At 38.2% G+C, this 16,118-nt stretch overlaps 1 protein-coding gene across 3 annotated transcripts in view; it reads left to right on the top strand.

The window, feature by feature from the left end:
* PCSK5 (proprotein convertase subtilisin/kexin type 5) overlaps nt 1–16,118 on the top strand; it is a 228,560-nt gene that overhangs the window by 33,338 nt on the left and 179,104 nt on the right. For all 3 annotated transcript variants that reach the window (XM_064403772.1, XM_064403773.1, XM_064403774.1), the window contains exon 3: nt 14,258–14,371. In XM_064403772.1, coding sequence (XP_064259842.1) covers nt 14,258–14,371 — 114 coding nt within the window. The remainder of the gene's footprint in view (nt 1–14,257; nt 14,372–16,118) is intronic.

Raw genomic sequence — 16,118 nt, 5'->3', positions numbered from 1 at the left:
TTTAAAGCTTTAAGAAGATGATTTCATCATAGCAGTTATAAACATGTAAAAGCAGAGGGTTGTAAAGAAAAGACATTTGCAATCCTTAGCCCTTAGATGCTAGTAGGTGTTAATATTTGAGTTTCTTTACAGTTCCAGTAAAGTAGTACCTGCTCCTATGTTTTTTAGCAGGAAAGTGCATTTATAGGTGAAAAATGATAGGACAACTAAATGTTTTTTTAAAAAACCAAAGGGAGTCAATCCTCCAAGTTTTAATCGGTATTCTAAGAGCTTGATAGTGAAGACAGGAGCTCTGACAGCTGCAGTGGTCTTGTGTTTCACTAAGTGTGCTTAAGCTGTTGTTAAAGTCAGTTTGCATTGAGTGTTAAGAAAGACAGCAAATTGGTGGTTTGGCTACTGGGCTGTAAAATTGCTGTGTGTCAGAAAGTGTCAGATGAGGAGGAACTGAAGAGATCCTAGTTTTGAGCTGTAGAAAGATGCAACATTCTGGAAGCAGCTGATCTTTCAAGGCCAAATGCCAAAATATCAGTAGAGAGAGAGGGAGAAATTGAAGGAAAACACATTTTGGAAAGGCACATCTCGGAACTGACTGTATAGAAATGTAACAGAACAGCTTCTACACATCATTTCCTGAGGAGATCCACCTTCCTCTTATGCTGATGATACAGGCTGTATTGCAGGACATTCATAGAAAAATGAATTCAAGTTTTTTTTCTTTCTCTTTTGCACTTGGAAAATATTCTGGCAGCAATGTGTACTCTTGACATAATGGATCAAGATTTTTCTGCATCTGTCTTCCAGCTTCTGAGAGGCAAGACCATCATGCTTAATTCCAGTGGTCGTTATGTCACCCAACTATTCTAAATGGTGTACAGCAAGAAATCATAAAACACATAGATGATTTGTCATATATGGGATTATTGACAGATTATTGAAGGCAGGAAAAGGGAGCTGGAAAGATATCCTCCCCAAAAGAAGGCAAAAGAATCTCCCCACTACCCAACTTTTTATAATCCTTTCTTTTAGGATTATTTTAAAAGCCATTGTCACTGAAAAGCTACTCATCATCCTTGGCTGATCTGCTTTATTCTTAGCAGATCCTCACCAGTTTTAATGGTTCAGAGGAGGTGTCAGACAGCTGTGTCCTCTTCATAGCTGTGCTTGAATATGTGCAGCCTTCATCAGACAACTTTGCTCCTTCCTTCCGGACTCAAAATGTGGACAAGGCTGGCAGTTAAATAAAAATTTCTGCAAGGGGCAAATGCACACCAAGTGCTATGTATTTTATTCTGTGGAATTGTATTTCTCTTGGTGGCACACAGAACATTGTATGAATCCAAGCGATTCCAAATCCATAGAAGCCACTTAAAGCAGTCATATCTATTTGTGTTGACTATCACTTATGTAACCTGTGTTTAACCTGCATTATTGTTTGACATTCTTTTTTCCCTTTTAAAAAAATTTATTTATTTAGAGAGAGAGTGAGTGCTGGCACTCTCATTGGCGCTGAAGTTCTATATAAATATCTCTAAAGGCCATAATATTGATTTAACTTTACATTTGTGAATGATGCAGATTAAAAATTTCTTTTAACGTAGCTTTACTAAATTGATACTCAATTCAATGTTTCATCTGTAGCTGTTTTAACACCTTTGTGTTTATATATACATATATGCACACACACACATACACACAGACCTTTGTATTTATATCTATACTTTCTGTTTTATATATAACAACTTTGTTTTATAACAGTTTTTTATAATGAAACCAGAATTTCTGGATTCCAAAGTTTTTTTGACTTCCAGTCTGTTCCTGAAAAATTAGTTCTCAAGAATACAAATGCCCAGAGACTCATAGTCTGTGAGATCAAAAGCAAATATTTTGATCATCCAGTCAAACCTCTTTTATTAGATGTCATATGGCATCAGAATTAATTTCTGTTTGACGCAGAGTGTAGGTTTTAGAAGTTTTCCAATTTAATTTAAAAATCTGCCAGTGATACAAAGTATCCAGAAGTTTTTAAAATGTTCTGGTTTTGCTTTATGGCCAGTTATTTAACTTCAACTTTCAGACACTTCACATTCCTGTAACTATTTGTGAGTTTAAAGAATAATATTGTAGAGCAGTTTGGTAACCTGCATATGTGTTTGGACACCGTGACCTCAAAAACTTCCCTCTCGTCAGCTAAGAAGACATCCAAATACCACTCCCTTGTGGATCTGTTTTTCTCTTCATCATATTTGGGCTTCTTTCCTGGGTCCTTGCTATACTAACACACTTCCCTTGCCTTACATGAAGGAAACTAGCAGATAGTTGCAGCCCTGATCAGTGCAGATGTTTGGTAAACTTGTCATTTTATGAGGCCAATTACACTTTGAAGAGGTAATCTGAAGAGAAGGTATTTCAATAATAGTTTCCGTTGTGAGAGACTGAGATACCATCTCTTTCAACTTTCACATCATTCTGGCAAATAGTGGAAAGGCAGTCAGGTGATTTTTAAGCTGTTGTCTGATACTAATATATGTTCGTTTATGAACTAAAGTCCAGTTTTGCATTTCAGCCCTTTCTGCCAGCAGGTAAAGGAACTGAATGAAGGATTAGAAATAAAATAATAGTAGTAATAGGAAGATTTATGAAAAACATTGCAGTTTTTGAAGCTTCTAAAATGTCTTCCCTCATGAGAGCAGACATCTTCTGCAGCACATCTGAGTTTCTATCAAAGAAAACTTAAGTTTGTGTATTTCAGAAGATACATGTTTATACATTTGAAGTTTATCTTGGTTAGAAAAAAAGTTGTTTTATTAGTACAGAGAGTATTCTATACTGTAATCATATGAAAAAAATCACATTTGTATTAGATCATTTAAAGTCCCTTTATCCTAATGGAAGACAGTGTAGAAATAGCCATAGAGATAGCATCAAATGAAATAAACATAGGTGGAAGAAATTTTGTGAAGACTGTAGACACCACATTGCAACCCTGTAAGTCATGTGACCAGAGACCAAAAAGCTCTAGTATATGCAATTTATTCCATTAGTCATAGCCATGGATATAACAATCTTTATTTTCTTTCTCTAAAATTATAATATGAAAAGTCTTGTGTGAGTTAGGAATCCATAACAGAGTGGCTGTTGTGGACAGTATTCAATTGCCTGAATGTGCACAGGGACCATCCTAAAGTTGCAAAACAGCCATGTTATCCTTCTTTATCTGGGGTTTTAAAATAAATGAAAGCAATCAGCCAGTTTTTGTTAATCAAGCATTACTTCAGCCTTTATGTTATCTGATATGCAAAAATTGAGAGATATGGCCTCATTGGAAGTGCTGTCGACATTTTGTGGGGTGCGCACAGTCACCTTGTGACTTTAGAAAAAGAAACTTCAGTCCTTTTACATTTGCCTGAGAGTTGGACTGCAACTAGGCTGGCTGCAAGTGTCTCTCACTGGTAGTTTTTGGCAGTTAATTTTGAATAGTGATGGTCTTTTTGATAATGATGTTTAAGAGGGGTAGTAATCAATCTTCTAATATCAGTGAGGTTTACTGACAACTGTAAGAATGAGTTTGAGGACAGAAAAAGTCAGCTTGTTCCAAAGGTAGCTGCTAGCAATTGCCCTCCATTGCCCTGAAGTGGTAGATCAGAGACAAACACGGTGGCCATGAAACAGTAGTGTTCCTGAACACTCAGTGTTGGGATCCACCCTGTTTAGAATCTTTGTCAACAACCTGAGTGATGAAGGGATCAAGTACACCCTCAGCAAGTTCACAGATGACACCAAGTTGGCTGGAGGGTTGAGGATTCTGCAGAGGGATCTGGACAGCTGAATCAATCAATAGGTTGAGGCCAACTGTATGAGATTCAATACATTGAAGTTCTGGGTCCAGCCCTTGGGTCACAATAACACAATGCAGCACTACAGGATGGGGGAAGAGGGGTTGGAAAGCTGCCTGGTGGGAAGGGATCTGGGGTTGCTGTTTGACAGTGGCTGAACATAAATCAGCAGTGGCCAAGAAGGCCAGTGGCATCCTTGGTTTATATCAAGAACAGTGTGGCCAGCAAGGCCAGAGAAGTAACTGGTGAGGCCAGACCCAAATTGTGTTCAGTTCTGGGTCCTTCACTTTTGTAGAGAAACTGAGGTGTTGGAGGAAGTCCTGAGATGGGCAATGAAGCCAGCTAAGGCTCTAGAGAGTAGGTCATATGAGGAGCAGCTGAGGGAGCTGGGGTTGTATAGCTGGCAGAAAAGCAGACTAAAGATCTTACTGTTCCGTATCACTGCATGAAAGGAGGAAACTGAGGGTTGGGCTTTTCTCCCAGGTAACAAATAACAGGATGAGAGGAAATGGTCTCAAGTTGTGCAAAGGGAGGTTTAGATTACATATTTTAAAAAAAGAAAATATGGAAAAGTTTGTAAAGCATTGGAGGAGACGGCCCAGAGAAGTGGAGTCACCATCCCTGGAAATGTTCATAGCCCTTCTGGATATGGCACTAATGGACATGATTTAATTTTGAACACAGTGGTAGTGCTGGATTGATGGTTGGACTTGATTATTTCAAGAGTCTCTTCCAACATGATGATTCTAAATAAGAGCAATAATCCAGTTATACTACAAAGGCATCTGAAATTCCAAGGAACTAGGGAAATGGGGTGCTGTAAAATATGACTCTGATACTTCTATAAAGTGTAAAACTCAACAAAACTCTAAAACTGAAGCTCAGCGTAAGCATTTTGGCTCAATTCTGAATTTTAAATAGTACTTCTAAGTATATGCTATAAACAGGGTCAGCTTGGAAAAAATACTTTATCCTTTTCCTATGATTAAGGATAGAAAATAGCAAGACAGGAACAATCAAATAAACCCAAGTGGGATAAAGTTTTCCTGTGGTTTAAAGTACTCTGATGAGAAAACTGCTTAATTTGATATAGTATATGTTCTGTGACTGAATTTTTCCATGTTAGACTTACGTGAAAAATTTACTTGTTGACGAAACAACATTAAGTGTAAGTGCTGGAAATAGGCTGAGTTATTTGTGATACTTCCTTACATTTTATTAAGGGGGTTTTGGTCAATGAACAGTCTACTCAGGAGATGTATTTACTTTGGTAAGACCAGTATACCACTGATGGATATTACACATCACTTAATTATGGAATACTTTTACTGTCTTACTAATTCTCAGTAGATTTTCTAAATGGCTGTTGAAACCATGGGAAGCTCTTGACTGAATCAACACTTTTGGAATTACACTGGTATTTTTGACATTTGAATGTAACCCTTTGGTAGAGATTTGTCTTCTTAAGATGTCACAAAATGAGTTAAGGCCACCTTAAAGTAGCACACGCAGATGTCTGAAGGACTTAAATGATTTATGACATGAGTTGAAGGACTAACCTAAGGAAAGAAAAATATCACATCAGAAATTTCTACAGGGTTTTTTAATATATAGATTAATTGCTACAATAATACAGACATGAAATCCAAGATAGTTCAGCTGCCTAGGATGCCAGATGTTAGATTCCAAAGCTAATGAAGTTTAGAGGGCTCAAAGTTTTATCCTCTAGTGGGCACTGGATCAGCCTTTTGATTTATTAAAAATATGAAGTTTCAGGGAGTTGTGACACGAAAGTTTACGTTTGGAGTGATATTAATACTAATCCTCCCACTGTATTGAAATGATGAAAATGTGATTACATTGTCCTAAGATTAGGTAGTTCTAGATACTAACATTGTATTCAATGGTGTAAGCAGAGCTTTAGGTACTGTGCCAAGCAGACCTGTCAAGTAGAGGCCTATTAAAATTGTGTTAAAAATCATGAATGTGTAGGTCTTGATTTGTTCCAAGGTGAGGTATATGATCTGTGGCAAAAAAAATAAAAACTACCTTGTATAAACATAGGGGTTGCTTTTAAGCTCATGCTGCAAAGATTTTTCTTCACTATTCCAAGGCTGAGTTATTTTAGAAATAAAACCAGAACATCTAAGCTGGTTAGGCCACTTCATATCTGAGGAAGGGAAAAATCTCCAGCTGCTTTAGAGGCTTGTTCTTTGCTTATGATGTCTGGGGCTGGTGCTGCTGGAAGCCACTGTCCAGGAGCCCAGGCTCCCTAAAATTTGTTCTCCACTCTCCCACAAAGCTGCTGGGTGATTTTGAGCTGCTTTATGGTCAGCTGTGGTACAATACACTAGAAGGGGGGAGGTTGGGCAGTTGCTGTAGCCACATTCATCATCAGTTACTACAGCTATGTCTGCGAGTAGAAAACCTGTCAAGATTTCTCCAAGGAGAGAAAATGTGGGTCCTTTTGCCTTGGATTGTTCCCTGGTTTTCCAGTCGTACAGAGATCCTGGCCAGCAACAGATATGCTGAACTTCTCTAGAATTTCAGTGTGATGCTTTTGCCCTTCCCAGCAGCTCTGGCTGCTATTGAACTGCCTCGGTACAGAACCTGTCTTCCTTCATCACTAGCCAGGTTGTTCCCTTTTCTCTTCACAATTTATTCCTTTATGGTGTTGTTCATAAGGGAAGAAGACTTTTTTCTGCATCGTTTTAGGCTGATGTGTATGATTTCTGTGAAGAGCATATAGCTGTAGGGGTGGAAACACTACAAGGGAAAGGCAGAGGACCCTTCAGTCCCATTAATATCCATACTGTGGATTCTTGTACCTCATGAATGTGGAACTGTGGCTATGCTGCTACAATTGATCACAAATACATAGCAAAGCAGATAGAAACTACTTAAGTCATACCGGGACTGACTGGTTTTTCTGTGGCTATGAGGTGGAAAAATGTACATTGAATTTCAGCTTCGGTTCATGGGAGAGACTGCAGTAGCTTGGCCTGCTGTTGTGCAAGATGTATTTCTATGGGGTCAAGTGGTAATATCAAGGATTATCTGCTGTCTTTTCTCCTCTGCTTGTTTGGTTTCTGCTCAGCATGTATTAACATCTGTTTCTTGTTTCATCTTGGTTTTTTTCAGAATCTGTAACATAATTTTGACAACTGCTTTGATTGTGGATTGTCACTGACCCTCGCTGAAGAAACACTTTATTTATCAGCAAGAATGCATTACATAGCACTGCTGGAGTCAATAACTTTTTATCTAACTTTAGACCCCTACCTCTGTGAAATGGTATCTGCAGTAATCTTCCATGGTCTTTCCATGGTCAACATCTACTTTACCAATTATCTTCATCTATTTTTATGGTGAAAAGAGGCAGTTGCTATTGTGATTGAAAGAATAATAGGCTAAGAAAATAGCTGGGGTTTTAATTATGATCCAAAAAATGACATAAAATTCCTGTTAAGATGAGAAGTCAAATTTTTGGGGGTCTCACTTTTGTGACTGCACATAATTAGCAAGAGGTGTGTGAATAGTGTTGATCATCTTTCCTGCACTCCTGAGTAATGGCTTGGATCTCTTGTTCAGTAACCTAGGTATAGGCCTTGGATATTAGCATGTCCTCCTCACTTTACCCTAAATCATTGACCTTTTGGTTTCATTACAAGGTGAAGTGCAAAAACAGAGTGTTGTCAAATGATACCCTTAAGTAGAACTAGTAGCACAGGACTTAATTTATGACAGGACAACTAAGATACTTACTTGTGTTGTTAGAAACATAGAATCATAGAATCATTTGGGTTGGAAAGGACATTAAAGATCATCTCATTCCAACTCTCCTGACATAGGCAGGGACACCTTCCACTTGACCAGGCTGCTCAGAGCCCAATCCAATGTGGCCTTGAACACTTCTAGAGATGGGGACATCCACAACTTCTCTGGGCAAACAGTGCAGTGCCTCACCACCCTCAGAGTAAAGAACATTCACCTTATCTAATATCCCACCTAAATCTACTCTCTTCCTGTTTAAACCATTACCCCACATCCTATCACTAGATTGACTGCCTGATAATGAGACCTTCCCCATCCTTCCCATAGGTCCCCTTCAGGAATAGGAAGGTTGCTATAAGATCTCCCCAAACACCTTTCCTAGGCTAAACAATCCCAGCTGTCTCAGGTCTTCCTCATAGCAGAGGTTGTCCAGCCATCTGACCATCTTTGTGGCCTTCTTCTGCCTGTCTTATGCTGGGGACCCCAGAAGTGGATGCAGCCCTCCAGAGAGTAAAGTAGAGGAGAAGTATCTTTTGATATAGCCTAGCATACAGCTGGCTTTTTGGGATGTGCATGTGAGTTGCATGTCCAGTTTTTCATCCACCCATATTCAGAGCTGCTCTCAATCCACTCATTAAATCTGTATTGAGGTTTAGGATTACCCTGACCCAGGTGCAGGACCTCACACTTGGTCTTGCTTACCTCACAAGTCTGTCAATGTCCCTCTGGACAGGAACTGTTGGAGCAATTTTTTTCCTGTGGCCTTTTCTGGGACAGCACAGTCTCCTATTTTGTCTCAGAGTGTGCTATCCTCACTTTGGTCCTTTTGTAGCAGGGTCTTTCAGAACTCACATGTACAAGTGTTGAGGGTGCTTAGGCAAGTAAAGAATGAAGTGTAGCAAATGCAGCATGAGACATTCTAACTGGGAGGGAAGGTGCTTGCCTAGAGCAATCTGTCTGGCAGATAAACTCCAAGTAATAGTGCTGCATTGCTGTTCAGTGCCTGTTTTCTATGGGATGAGGTGGCCCCCTGTGCTGATCTGTTTACTGGGCATTAACTTCCACACTCTGTGTGGGTTTTCTCTCTCTTTTTCTCTTTAATCTGTAGTGTTCTTGTGGTACCTTCCTCTCTTGTTATCTGAGGAGGAATTTGCAGTTTCTTCTTACAGATGTAGGACAGATGGAGGCGAAGGAGGCAGTACAAGGGTTACAGTTACAGTTTCAATTAGGAGCGGCACTTGAAGGATCTCTTTTTCACAGACTCCAGATTCACACCTTCACATTGAATTTTGTCATAAAAGTCAAAGATTCTGTATGAAATTTATAACTTACTTCAGAATTAGAAAATCTTTTTCACCCCAAGGATGTTTTTCCTCAAAATGGAAAGGATTACACCTTCAGTTTGCCTGTAACTTCTACTGTATAGTAATGGCATTTTCGCATATTGGAGTTGACACATTTTTAATAATTTTGAAATATTTATTCAAGTGGACTCTGTCATGGTATATTTGAAAAAATTATCTTTCATAACAAAGTTTGTATGTTAAAAATCATGCTGCTTTGATAAATTGGTGGGATTTTTTCCCAGCATGTAAGTTTTTTTCCATTTATCAAACTTATTATTTTCACAGTTTATAACTCCGGGTGAGGGAGATCTTAACTGCAGCATACCTACATGGGTTTTTTTTTCCCAAGAATTCTATCAAATCAATGAGGCTAAAAATGGTAGAAAGTAGTTTTGATTCATTTCATTAAGAGATAACATTTCATTTCAAATTCTGTCACTTAAGGAGAGAAAAAGAGTGCTTGAATTAGCTCAGACAGTTTTATTGCCATAGCAGTATTCCATGCAGGTCTGTGAAGAAGAACTGGATCACAAAACAATGCTGCAAGTCCTGAATTGAGGAGACTGAAAAGGGTGGTTTTTAAAAATAGTTTGATCTCCAGTCTGGCTTGGCTTTGATTTCTAGACACCTAGGAAATGGAACTTTGAGGCTGAGGTCAATGGGAAAATGTCTTTTGTTACCTCTTAGTAAGTGTGACTTCATGGAAATGTTAAAATGAACTTCATTGTTTGCATAGCCTCACCTTTTGGCAAGAAACAAGAATCTGTACAATTAATTAATCCAGAAATTATTTTTATACAAATGAGCTCCTTTCATGCAGAATCAAATCCAAAATACGCTGGGCATTCTACAGTAATTTGTGGCTGAATACCCATAAAATACTCAAAGGTAATATGTGTTACAATACTAATATAATTTACGAGTATTCACCTTTTTTTCATTAATATAACCTTGTGATTTTACAAAGTAGAGTATACTATTTCATTTAAGTAGCAGTGATAGTTTCTGTAAACAAAATTGTATGCATTGATCTGTCAGATGAGTATATTGTCTTCTGGTGATGTTTAAATTAAGTTCTAAAAGGTTGTATCAGTATAACCTGAGAATAAAAACAATTCATCAATAGAGCTCAATGTAGGGGATTTGCTAAACACTATGCAGGCAAAGCTATAAGTAGGACTCTGATCAGGCATGTCAGGATGTTTCAGGTTACTCTGTCTAGCATCCTGCACTGTCTCCCTCATAGGCAGTGCATAGTCACTGACTGAGAATGGTTAGTTTGACTTCCCCCTTTCACTGATGTGGTTACCTGTACTGTATAGAATGAGTCCTAATGTTTTACACCAGGTTTGTCTAGTTTGAAGAAAAGGAGACTAAAGGAGACTGAGAAGCAACCTCATTGCCCTGTGGAGATTTCTGAGGAGGGGATGGAGAGAGGGAGATGCTGATCTCTTCTTCCTGGTATCCAGTGATGGGCCATGTGGAAATAGTTCAGAGCTGCATAAGGGGAAGTTCACAATGGACTTCAGGAACCATTTTTATACCAAAAGGTTGGTCAAAGAAATCAGTCTTCCTAGGGACGTGCTTGATGCCCCAGGCCTGTCAGTGTTAAAGACACATTTGGACAAGGCCCTCAATACTGTGCTTTAACTTTTGTTCATCCTTGAATTGATCAGGCAGTTGGACTAGATGATCACTGTATCTCCATTACAACTGAAATATTCTGTATGAGTCTAGTCTATTCCATCTAGACACTTGCATTCCATCATTAAAGAACTACCTGCACTATCTTCCCATATGCATACTTAGACAAATGTGTTGTTTGTCCACATATTTATTTGTATGAAATTAAACAGCTATTTTACTTAAAGTACTTAGAAGTACTTAGAGTACTTCTATGCATACATAAAATTATCTTTAAGTCTTATGGGAAGACAAGTTATGCTTCTTTTACTCGGTTTGAGTCTAATCATTCAAGTGCACAGCCCCTCTGCAAAATTACTGTTTCAGACGTTTTCCCTAATTTTGCTGGGAGCTGAGGAAATGGGAGCTATGGGCAACATCCAGCAGGTAATAGGGGCATGCCCTACAACAGACAGTCTTTTGTTAAAAGGTGGTAGATAAGATACGAAAAAACGTTTACTTGTATCTCACTAAAATATGACCACCTACTATACTGCAGGCTTTTAGATTAACTCAGTTGATACAAAGTCTTGTACAAACACATGCATATACATATACTGAAAATTCTTTATGTGTCAAATGATTAAAATTCCAGTTTATATAGGTATATATAAACTGGAAGTGTGCAGTGATGCAGTGTTTATGATTGCTTGGACTAAATAAGTGCTACTATTCTCCATAATATTGTCTGAAATAAAGGAAATAATGAAAAGAAATTATTTGGGCTTTTTTAAGGCAGCAATGCACCAGTCTCCACCAGTACTATGCTGCCTTTATATTTAAATCTTTTTATTGATCAGCAAATATTTGTCGCTGAATAGGCAGCAATCAATGGAGACAACATGTCGCAGTGAATGAGTAGAGGGTTTGGCTAAGAATTTGTCTAGTCAGGAAAACTCCTTTCATTTTATCCATATAGAAATGGTATTAGGTTGCTGAATTTCTTCTTAAACTTGTTTGCTGTGCAGGCCCCAGGAATATGTTTACTTCTTTGGCTCCATTAAAAAGGAAGGGTGTTTCTCCAAAACTCCTCACAGACGCTCCTTGTAATTCCTATAGAAGCCTTGACACATGGGAGTCCCTAATGCCAAATTAGATGCCCTGGGTCTCTGATTTATGGCTCCTCTAGGCAATAGTAGGGTTGGTGAGTTCTTTCATTAATGTTCATGCATCTAAACTAGAGGTAGCAGTGGCAGAAGGTTTAATCCCCTTCAGCTCAGTCTGTCTCATTGGTTTGTCTTTGTGGACTCTTCTGAAACACTATCAGATCCTTTAATTCTCTTGGTGGTAGGTTTAATTCCTCCCTTTAGACTCAAGATAGGAGTTACCAAGCGTGGCATGGTGTGCGCTGTGTGGTTTTGGCCTGTGAAGCGTTGAAATTTGTTGATTTATAACTTTCTTAGCATGGTTAACATACTCGTGTGGTTAATCCCTTCAGCAAAGGACGAGTCAAGATAACAGTAAATATTCTTGCAGCATAGAAGCTTTAGACCTCTCAGTCAGCTGAGCGTGTTTCTGCACTGAGACCCTAATCTCATAATAAGACTTGGAAAGTGGATCTGTATAAGCTCTGAAAGCCATGGTTGCTTTTTCAGACCTGTTAAAGCTTTTTTGTTAATGACTGCTAAATAGTAGTAATAGAAGAAGTGAGGCTCATTGTCTGTGGCAGTCCAGACAGGTGGGGAGTCAGAGACTAAACAGTACATAGGATGCCAGTCTCTTGGTTTGTGATGTGTTGGGAGGCATGGGCTACCTGAAAAAAGAGATGCTTTGAAGAATAACAAGCTTCTGTTGTAAGGGTCTGGAAAATAAAGCATATAGTAGCAGCAAAAGTCAGGAGAACAGGGTTCATTATTCAGTTAAAAATCAGTCTTTTTCACGGAGGACAGAGCTAGTAAAGAAGCTTGTTGATCCCAGATTAAAGCAGCCATTAGGCTTAGTGCCTACCAAATTCTTGATTTAACTTTCTTTGGCCTTTGCTCAGGCATGTGTGTCCTACAGGCCTCCAGACTTTGTTACATCAAACAGATTAGCTGTCACCTCTTGCAGGGGACACCTGGATCCAGTCAGATCTGAAGGGAGCAGTTAGCTCTTGTCATGTCGTGGGGCCAGATGGTACTGGAAGAGGGAACAATAAGCAAGAGATAAACACTTTCAAATTTCTCATTCTCATAGAACCAGAAAGCAACTAACGATTGTTCCTAGAAGATTTAACAGAATAATGAGTTTCAGCATCAGCTCTACCCAATAGTCTGTGTTCTTAGACTGCATAATTAGCCTCTAGGAGAATACTTTTGGTCCTGAAGTCAGTTCTTGGGAAGGAGAAAAGTTCATTTCTTCTTTATGAAGAAAACCATGCAAACCATCCAGCCTCTATAGGAATCCTCTCTGGGCAAATTTAGAGATGTCTTTATCCATTTTTTTCTGACCAAGAAGTAGAGGCCAGTGTGCTATGGTATGTCTACCTAAGTATTTGAAGTTGTGTTGTGAATGCACAGTAGAGAGATTAACTTGCTAAAGGAAAATATTAATACTGTCTCTGACCAGTGACAAACAAATATGTGAGCTGAAAGTAACTTCTTTAATACATTTTTATGTTTGTGTGCTTACACAGATACTCAAACAGCACAAATAAATGGTGCAGAGTTGGCTGCTAGGAGAAGATGACTGAGATGTGAATTAATTTTTGTAGTTATATCCCTTGAAATAATTCAGCAGAAATGTATGAGCTGCTAGATGTGTGTGGATATCCCATAGGCTTTTTCTGTGGTTAGTTCATATTATTTACATCTATTGAAACTAGCCCCCTTTTAGAATAGCTAATACAGAAATAGCTGCAGAGTCCCCTCTGATCTAAGGTTGATGTCACTTTTGGTGTCACCTTTCTTTGGATGTGACGTGAATCTTTGAAGAGGTGTCAGACAAAAATAACTTTCAGAATTAGATTTTTAATCCTTATATTTCTTTTCCTGTTTCAAGCTCATTTTTTAGTTTGCTTCAATTACAGCTGTTGCTCAGTATCCAGCTTTTTCTCACAGGGGATTGCTTAGTGTAAAATAAAATTCCAGAGTGCCTCTCTGAGAAAATCTTGGCACTTTACTTAAAATGAAGTTTAATTTTGGCGGGTTTTATTTTCTCCAAGTAGTGAAGGTGATTTAGACACTGGTCTAAAAGCAGAACTTTTAAATATATTTTTTAATGTTTTTGTTTTCTGGAAGAGAAAGATAAAAACAAACTGACCCTTTTAGAAATTCACTTAATTCCTCATTGTAATATGCTGTTAGATTTTTGTGTAGGAGTTTTTATAAATTCAAGAGAAGAGTAAGTCTGGTAAAGAAAAATGGGCAAAATAATAGTATTTAAAAGGTAATACTCAATGAAGTCCTTCTAGCAGGGTATTTAAGCAATTGTTTGGGTAGATTTGTAATGCTAGCTAAATTGAATGTGTTCCTTAGTGAACAGTATGTCAAGATGATCTGCACGATTTCTACTGTTAAAATGAAGTCTTTAATACGAATTATGCTTTGGAGTGTGGTAACGAGAGCAATCCCAAGTTTTTGCACATTTCTTGATAATCTCTACAGAATTGTAACATTCTCCATATGTTTTCCTGGTTGGCAGGTGGAGTGGATACAACAGCAGGTGGTTAAAAGAAGGATAAAGAGGGATTATAAACCTGGTGGTACCCAATCCACTTATTTCAATGATCCCAAGTGGCCAAGCATGTGGTACATGGTAAGTACATGTAGGGTCATTAATTCCATTTCATGCTAATATTTAGGTGTCTGATTCGATATTATGAAAAGGGGAGGAAGGCTATGTTCAGAAAAAGCAGATTTGGGGATTATTATGTAGCTAATAAAAGTCTGTTAACTCTTTAGAAGTATTACAAAGAATTTGTCGTGAGCCATGCAGTAGGAAGCATTTATTGATGCATGCATTTATGAATTCTTCCTATTGCAAGATATCTTACTTGCTTGAGGATAAATAAGCAATGAGAATGGAAGGAACTTAGCCACAACATGTGAGAACCCACTTGTATTTAATACCTAATTCACTGTCCCCAACATAAATGTATTTTGTCCTGAAACTCCTGTCTGACAGAAGTTCTATTTTTTAAAATAATTTCATTTTTGTCCTGGTAATCATGGTTAAAGCCTGGAGTGAAACTTTGTACTCATGATGTTTTAAAAAATATCCTAATTTTTTCCAGGTGAAAAATCCTAGGATTACAGAATAGTTTGGGATGAAAGAGACCTTTAAAGGCCTTCTAGTCCAACGCACCTCTCAATGAGCAGGAGCGTCTTAAACTAGATCGAGTTGCTCAGAGACACATTTGATCTGATCTTGAATGTTTTCAGGGATAGGGCACCTACCACTGGGTAACCCAGTCCAGGATTTTACAATTCTTCTTATAAACAATTTCTTCCTTATATCTTATCTGAATCAACCCTCTTTTGGTTTAAAGCCATTGCCCCATGTCCTATAGCAACAGGTGCTGCTAAAAAGTTTGTCCTCATTTTTCTTAATGATCCCCGTACAAATATTGAAAGGCTGCAGTAAGGTCTCCCTGGAACATTCTTCAGGATAAACAACCCCAGTTCCTTCAGTCTCTCTTCATGGGACAGGTGCTCTGATAATAGATACTTAGGGCAGTTGCCTCTAATTTTATCAGGAAGATAGCAGTCCCTATTTAAAAAACAGTTGTGTTGTCCAGCCACACTACCTCACAGCTGTGCCACAATAGCCAATCTACCACTGAACAGACTTAAGAGCATCAAATGAACTTCAGTGTGTTTTTTTGTACAACTTTCATAATTCCTCATTTCTGTCCCAGTAGAAAAAAATCCTTACTTTCAAACCATCTGGGAATGGACCATTCCTGACTGATTGCATTTACATCCACTGATTAACTCCATGTATTTGCAACATCATTAGTGATAGTGGTTTGATGACATTTCATTGAAGGAGATCAGTAAAGTGTTAGTGACCATGCTATCTCATCAGGGAGAATAGCTAAAAATATGTGAGTGGATTGACTTCAGGATTGACTTGAGACATGAAAGATAGCCTCATATAACTGTGTTTATGATTGTTACCATAGTTGCTTTTGTTAATCTTTCTTAGCTTTTTAAGATCAAGGGGAAAAAATGAGTTCAAGGTTGGTTAATAGTTTCGGTCTTTGCTATGCTGGAAGAGGTTTTTAGGTTACTGGCTGCAGACATGTTGTTGAGAAAGTGGTAAGAGTAAAAGGAAATTACTCTTGGGTAATTTCTTGAGAAAGTAATAAGTAAACTATCATATAGAGGTTTGCATTTCAATTAATAAGTAACTTTGTTGTGGTCTAACATTGATACCTTTGCCCATTGAACTGGCACAATTTCTAACAAGGCCATAAGTGCAGTTCAGATTTGTTGACAGAAGTCCTGTTATTCAAAGACTTTGTCAAACCATATCTGATTAATGTTTTTCCTCTCCGAGG

This window comes from Passer domesticus, chromosome Z (assembly GCF_036417665.1).
Source record: "Passer domesticus isolate bPasDom1 chromosome Z, bPasDom1.hap1, whole genome shotgun sequence".
In the NCBI taxonomy this organism is placed as follows: Eukaryota; Metazoa; Chordata; class Aves; order Passeriformes; family Passeridae; genus Passer; species Passer domesticus.
The sequence above is the reverse complement of the archived record's forward strand: the minus strand, read 5'-3'. Positions and strand labels throughout refer to the sequence as shown.